Below are 8,158 nucleotides of genomic sequence, written 5' to 3' on the forward strand. Positions count from 1 at the left end.
AGCCAAGAGATTACCAGATCATTACAAGTGTCCCATTGAGCTTCTTGTATTGGATCTGTTGTGTCTTTGGGAACAGTGCCATGAAGAAAACCCAACTTGCGCTTTGCAGAGATCTGTATTTCAAACGATCGTTTCCACGAACGAAAATCTCCAGCCCCTTGAAGCTTGGTAACGCTTATAGACAGCGGACCATCAGATGGGTGAAGAAAAAGAGGATTTTGCATATCCGCAAAAGTAAATCGTCCACCATTCGCCATGATAAAAGATGACAGTGAAGAAAATATGTTAACTTTCTCAGATCTGAAAAAAACACAGCAAAGTGAATAAATAACTCAGCTATGAGGATGTGAGAAGATGAATGTGTGAGGGCTTTATTCTAGTTGATTCTCAAAAAGGATATCCAAAACTTACATGGAATGGCTCTGATACCATGAAGAGTGTTATACTAATTCAAGATGCAGATTTGGATTCAAAGGAGAAAACAACTTTAGATAGAATTCCTAAACAATCATTCATGTCTGATACAAGGCAGAGCACTCACATATATGGTGAGGAAAATAGACTACGTGGAATATTCTAACTAACAGAATTAGAATGCAGACAAGTAGTGCACACAGGCAACGTCTTTATTAGCAGAGAAGTGGTCCAACAGGAGACAGGTGTCAAGGCAAGATGATGAGCAGAATTCCCTCCAATAAAATCTATATTACAAATAAATTAACTTTTGATTGCTAGTCCTCTCAGGTTTCGTTCTTACCATCAATTTGTAGTGCCACTTTCTGTTTATTTGCATCTGCAGATAATTGACTCTCCAAATCATCGATATATATTGGCACCTTAAGTAGATCAGCATCTTCAGCATTTGATGGATTCTTCACATCCTTCATTACTACTACTACTGATTGATTCTTCACAGCCCACAGTACTGCTTTGGGTGGATCTGCAACAGATTGGTCCTCCACCTGTTGCTCCGTATTAGCTATTTCAATAATAATCATGAGTATTATCAGGACACCTGCTACGTCAATACATATTTTTGTAGCATATGAAAGATCTTTCCAAATATTTTCCGAAGGATGATTTTTCAAATTAAGCTCCATGAAATAGACAAAAGCAAGTCGAAGATATGACACAAGAACTATAAAATCTAAAGCATTTGTTGTGGTGAGAACTTTTTCAGTTTTGGGTGGAGTGACGGATTGGGATGATGGAGTAAGTTGAGCTCTCTTTCTTTCCACAAAGAGCTTTAGACAGTAACAGCAAATTGCAAATGTCGCAAAGCTTGTCATCCAGTAAACTTTCCAAATATCTGCATCCCCTGTTGCAGACTTGGATAAAGCAACGAGTGCTAGCTTATGTGCAACATTCAGATATTCAGCTTTATTTCTGTTCAACTGAAAAAGGAGATTAAGCAATAAAATCAGAACATTAATGTAGAACCAATCTAAAGCAATACTATAAGAACACATATGTCGAACAATTTTAAATATATCACGAAGTTTGTACATGATTTATAAAGAAAGAAGGAGCTTGAAATAGCATATCTTGTTAGACAATCTATAAAAACAAAGAGATAAGACAAGTAGTGTTTGTGTGTGTATAATGTAATAACAGACACAATCGAAATCTGAGTCCAATGCAAAACTACCTCCTAATGCTACAGATGAACTCCACCGCCTGCCAGTTAGAATTGAGCAACAGAATTGTCACCAGAAGAGAGAGAGGACTGAGATGTATTTAGAAGACTCTGTTTTTTGATGATAAAACACTTGTGACCTAATATAAATATATATAGGAGCTGAGAGTTTTGTAGGCTACACAATTTTTGTAATTAATTAAACAAATAATCTAGCAAAACTACTTTGGTTTTAATCGGCCTAAATTTCTGCTTCATTCGTGTCCTTACTTCTCACACGCGGAAAAGCACGAAAATTGCGAGGCCACGAACCTTACCTTGATACTCAAAATCTGCACGTGTACGTAGGTGATGGAGCAATACATTACAAACACATCTAGACACAACAAATATGTCCTGTTAAATAAAATGTCATATAAAATCTTCAAACTTAATATTCCATTTCATATTTTACACTCTTAAGGGACCAATTTTCAGTAATCATGTCTCATCCATCCTTCAATCATTCTGAGTAAATAAATGTCCTTCAAAAAGCTCACACGAAGGACAACACTTCAAGCATCACTCATCACGCGCGCACAACAATCACCTACTCAAAATACAATAATTCTCAAAATGGCTAGACAATATAGGGCTAAAACCCAAATTTCTTGACATATCTATCATCACAATTCACAAATCAAGAAGCCAAGAATCATAGGTTCGCATATTAAATCTACCATAAAAAGATGAGATTATCTTCCACAAAAATTGATACATGAACCATAACCTGATGAAAATACATGACTAAATATACACAACACACCTAAGCAAATTAAGGGAAAAACAAACTAGACGCAGTGATATATTATTAGCGGCGAAGAATCATAGGTTTGTTTTTTTCCTCAGCTTAAAGCCAAAACAAACAGCCTGTTTGGATGAGTCATAAGCTACTACTCCCTCTGTCCCTCTCATTTCTTTAAAGTTATTTTTTGGCACGCTTTTCAATCCTCATTTAAAGTATAGTTCTATAATATATTTTTAAATTTTTTTTGCTCTCAATAAAAGTTTGATATATAAACTTTTATTAAAAAAAGAAAATTTTGAAAAAATTTATGAAACTATACTTTATACTTTATGAGAGACTCAAAATGCGTGCAAACAGTGAACATAAACTATCTGGAGGGACGGAGGGAGTATATTTTTCATTTATAAACTACCACTCCCTCCGTCCCATTGAGATATATACATTTGTATCGGGCACGGAGACTAAGAAAAGTGTATAAAGTAATGTAAAATAATAAGAAAGAGAAAGAAAAATAGGTAAAATGGTGGGACCCATTACTATTTAAGTGATAGATTTAGAAAAGTAGATGAAGTTAGTGGGTAAGTGGAATTTTTATATTATAAAAGTTTACTATTTTAGGAAAGTTTTGAAATGTATAGAATTGAATGGGACATCCCGAAAAGGAAAGTGTATAGAAATAAGAGGGACGGAGGGAGTAATAAGCTAAGCCAAACATCTCAGGCCTCCTTAACACCCCAATTCTCCCCTTTTCAACCTCCTTGATCCACCTTACTTTTCGAAAAAAAATTCCCAAATATTGTTTGAAATTTTGTTCACAACATGGGTTCAAATGATAGAGCTAACTAAATTACCGAAGCAAGAGGAAAGCACAACCTCTGCAGATCATCGGAGAATCGCCGGAGATCACCGGAGCACTGCCGGAGATCACCGGAAAAATGATGAAAACTAAAAAACTTTCGGAAACATACCTCAGAAGAGACGTTCTTGATGAAGCTTCGGATCATCGAAAACAAAGCAGTGATTCTGTCAGTGACGACGATGACGTGGCGGTGGTAGCTGCCTTGCTCCCTGCATGCATAGTAAATATAACCAGAAAACAAGATTAATAACATAAAAAGAGGCAGCACAATCCAGCATAATTCCTTCACGTTAACCATTTTGTTTGAAGCTAATAAAAGTATTTGGAGACTAGGTAGCTTTGTAAGAACCAGAGAGTAGTGAGTCTAGATACTGGAGAGTTGTTGTGTTTTATAACTAGCCTTGTTTTATGGAAAAGGGTACACGTGTCACCTGGCTGCTTCTGGTCAAGGCTTCACATTGAGGCAAGTCGCAAGTACAGCCTCTTCTTACAAGTTACAACTGTCAATGCTGAGCTGGCTGCCACGACAGACGCACTTAATGTGACTATCATTGGATCTGGCCCCACCTTAAATTCCTCATGTACGATTTGATTGTTACTCCATTTCCACTTTTCTTCGTCACGGATGAAATTTGATTAGTTTTTTATTTTTTTGAAAGGAGAAATTTGATTAGTTTATTTCTCCTTTCTTTTCAAAAAAATGAGCTTATGTTTTTTATGTGCTTAAAAGCATATTTATTTAGAATACGGCAGAAGATGAAATTCAGAAAGCTAATTTTTTAGAATTTTTTCTGATGCCTCAACAACCTACCCTTTTTCTTTACCAAAACTTTAACTAACTCAATATTTCCTACTTCATTAATTCAAAAACCTATTTCAAGTGTTTTTCGCAAACAATTTAAGTATGTGGTCTATTTCAAAATTCAGGATAATCTACTGTGCCTTTTGCACCCGGAACAACAGTTCTGCTTTAAGGAGTGGGTTTCTGGTTCTTGACCGGTATAAAAAAGTAAATCATATTTAAGAAAAGCATTAAGTTAAAAGTGCTAGTTTTTTCTTGCAACTTTTACTACTATTCAATCTTTTTTTTCTGATAATCATTTATTTATTTTAAATTAATAAACATTACAATTAAATTATCCCAACACTTAATAATTTATGATTCCGAACATTTAAATAACTTAAATATCATAACATATTTATTATTTATAATAAAAACTTAAATAAAAAATAACTAGTATTAAAATTAGTCAAACTTCCCTAATATCTCATACACCGATTTCTAGAAAAACGTCTAAATATCTGGACTACAGAGACAGGAGATATTTAAATCACAATACACATCACTAGTGATGAGAAAATTAATTCGGAACGTGTCGTTGTACGAGAAAGCCCAAAACTAGAAACAAGTCAAGCACTTCGGCTTGTCAAGAGAGGCAGCCACAGATAAAACCCAAAGCATGCACGAAAATGACAAATAAAAAATTGACTTGAGCTCCTTTTTTGGCCACTATATTTCTGTGTTTTGTTGCTTTCTTTATTGAAGTTCTCTTTCTTTATCTTATCTTTAAGGTTGCCCGGTCTCTCGACAGCAATAACTAATAATCAGACAGTGTCTCATCAACCTACCCCGCCGATAAGTCGATAACATTATAGAATAAAATCTCGGTTGATTAATAATTTATGATAACTAATTATATTGAATATAAATATTTGATTATAAACTACGGAATAATGATAGTATATATTTGATAGTAAATGAAAAGAAACACTTGCAATTCAGGTATAGCTGTAAAATGAAGAGGCGAAAAGAACGCTCAAAATGCACTAACCCGAAATCTATAAAAGAAAAAAAGAGAGTTCCGATCAGCTCAGGGAGGATGGGGTGCATAGCCGGATTTAAAAGCCCACTTATGAGTTTATAAGTTAGAAATACTTATTCGGATCGTTTGTATAAAAAGTTAACAAGTAGTTATAAGTTGTAAGTTGATAATACGAGCTTCTATTTCATGACTTTTACTTCTTTATCAAAAACTTTAATCACTTATAAGTTTTAAGAGTTTTTTGGGTGAGTTTGAAATAAATGATTCTTGACCTTTTACACAAACGATACAAATAAGTGTTTTTAACAAGAAGTCAGACTTTTAAACCCAGCCAAACACCACCTTTAATTCGCTTCTCAACTCATATTTCATTTCTTTATTTTAACCAAAAAAAACACTTATTTTTACGCAGAACCAAATCAATGGCGGAACCAGAGGGGGGCTAGGGGATGCTAGAGCCCCCAACCTCAAAAATATAGTGTATATTTTTTTTCAGTCCCCGCTGAATTTGTGATGTCAATATAATTTTATTAGTCCGGCTGAATTATAAATGTCATAGAGAGGGACATATATTATAAATGTATAGAAAGGTCTTTCACTGTGGCTACAGTACGAGCATAACTATCAGTCTATCACATCCAAACACACACAATACATATCATAATCTTTTAATATTAGATATATAAATATATTTCAAATTAATAATTTTATACTAAAAAAGTAATAATTTAGTTTTCCTCAAGTCTTCCAGATTATTGAGCGAGCTTGCTACAAATCATCAAACAAATGTAAGAAACGCGTAATCATAACACAATTGGAATGTACTTGGTCTCAATGAGTCAAGTATCAAAGGTTTCATATAAAAACCATCTATTCCAAAGTTTCTATTACAGTCATCAAAGAAGATGCATCACATTAAGAGAACAACAAAAAACAACCATATTCAGGCGTTAGATCCTTGACTTTAATCAAACATCGGAGAAACATATATTTAGAGAATTTTAAAACAATATCAATCACACACCCTTTGCATTATCCAGTGATAAGAATATCAAATATATATTACACATAAATCAACTTCCAATTGCTATCCCTCTCAGGCCATTCATTCTTACCATCAATTTGTAGTGCCGCTTTCTGTCGGTTTGCATCAGATACTTGACTCTCCACATCATCGATATAGATTGGCACCTTAAGTGGATCAGCGTATGATTAGTTTTTCACATCCTTCATTCCTACTTCTGCTGATTGATTCTCCACATCCCACTGTACTGCTTTGGGTTGATCTGCAACTGATCGGTCCTCCACCTGTTGCTCCGTATTAGCTATTTCAATAATAATCATGAATATTATCACGACACCCGCTACGTCAATACATACTTTTGTAGCATTTGAAAAGTTTTTCCAGAAAACTTCCCAAGGATGATTTTTCAGATTAAGCTCCATGAAATAGGCGAAAGCTAGCTGAAGATATGATACAAAAACTATAAAATCTAAAGCATTTGTTGTGGTGAGAAGTTTTTCACTTTTGGGTGGAGTGACAGATTGTGATGGTGGAGTAAGTTGAGCTCTCTTTCTTTCGACAATGAGCATTTGACAGTAACTGCCAATGGCCACTATCCCAAAGCCTGTCATCCAGTAAACTTTCCAAAGATTTGCATCCCCTGTTGCAGACTTGGATAAAGCAAGGAGTGCAAGCTTATAGAGAAATTTCAGATATTCAGCTCTATTTTTGTTCAACTGAAAAAAGTAGATTGAAAAATAAAATTAGAACACCTATGTAGAACCAATATAAAGCAATACTAGTAGAACACATATGTCGAACAATTTCAAAAATATCACGAAGTTTCTACATGATTTATAAAGAAAGAAGGGACTTCAAATAACATATCTTGTTAGACAATCTGTAAGAACAAGGAGATCGAACAAGTTGTGCTCGTGTGTGTATAATGTAATAACAGATACATTCGAAGTAGACATAAAAGAAAGGATATGAATGAATCTAATTTTAATGCGAAACTACCTGCTAATGTCACAAAAGAATGACACAACGATGGAGCTAGAATCTAACAAGATAATTATTACGAAGAGAGAGGAATGAGAAGTATTTAGAATACTCTGTTTTTTTCATCATAAAACCCTTATGACCTATATGAATTTACATAGGTGCAGAGAGCGCTACACAATTTCTATAATTAATAATTTAACACTATTCCAATCCTAATCGACCCCAATTTCTGCTTCATTCATCTTAGCTCACATACACGGAAAAAACGCAAAACTTAGGAGGCCACTAAGCTTGCCTTGAAATCCCACAACAAACACATACAGCACAACCACATTTAGACACAGCACAAGTGTCTTGTTATATAAAATCTTGATATGCTCTGCTTTATCTTTCAAACGTGAGACTTAAGAGACCAACTTCGAATAAACAATTTATGTCTCACCATACTTAATCATTCTGAGTAAAAAAATGTGCTTCAAAAAGCTCATTCGTCACGCGCACACAACAAGCACCTGCTCAAAATGGCTAGACAATATAGCGCTAAAACCCACATTTCTTCTAACATATCTATCATTACAAATCAAGAGGCCAACCATCATAGGCTCGCATATTAAATCTACCATAAAAAGATGAGATCATCTTCCACAAAAATTGACATATAAAACACCCATGTTCACCTAAGCAAATTAGGCAAAAACACATGACTTATTTTTAGCAACCAAGGATATTTTCAGACAGCTTATGAGCCCGACCAAACAGCATGTTTGGCCGGCTCATAAGCTACTTATTTTTGGTTTATAAACTAGTAATAAGAGCTAAGCCAAGCATCCCAGGCCTCCTAACACCCCAATTCTCCCCTTTTCAACCTCTTAATCCAGCCTAATTTTCGAGAAAAAATCGCAAATTTTGTCCGCAACATGGGTTTAAATAGATCAACTAAATTACCGAAGCAAGAGGAAAGCACAATCTCTTAAGATCGCCGGAGATCACCGGAGCATTGCCGGAAAATATGACGAAAACTAATAAAAGCTTCGGAAACATACCT

At 34.7% G+C, this 8,158-nt stretch overlaps 1 protein-coding gene across 1 annotated transcript; it reads right to left on the bottom strand.

The window, feature by feature from the left end:
• Window positions 1-465: 465 nt before the first annotated feature.
• On the bottom strand, window positions 466-3,639 carry LOC108202131 (uncharacterized). Its single transcript, XM_017370513.2, has 2 exons — window positions 3,392-3,639; window positions 466-1,394 (listed from the first exon to the last, which is right to left on the bottom strand). The coding sequence occupies exons 1-2, from the start codon at window positions 3,578-3,580 to the stop codon at window positions 741-743; spliced, it is 843 nt and encodes a 280-aa protein (XP_017226002.1). The 5' UTR covers window positions 3,581-3,639; the 3' UTR covers window positions 466-740.
• Window positions 3,640-8,158: the final 4,519 nt, after the last annotated feature.

This window comes from Daucus carota, chromosome 9 (assembly GCF_001625215.2).
Source record: "Daucus carota subsp. sativus chromosome 9, DH1 v3.0, whole genome shotgun sequence".
Classification (NCBI taxonomy): Eukaryota; Viridiplantae; Streptophyta; class Magnoliopsida; order Apiales; family Apiaceae; genus Daucus; species Daucus carota.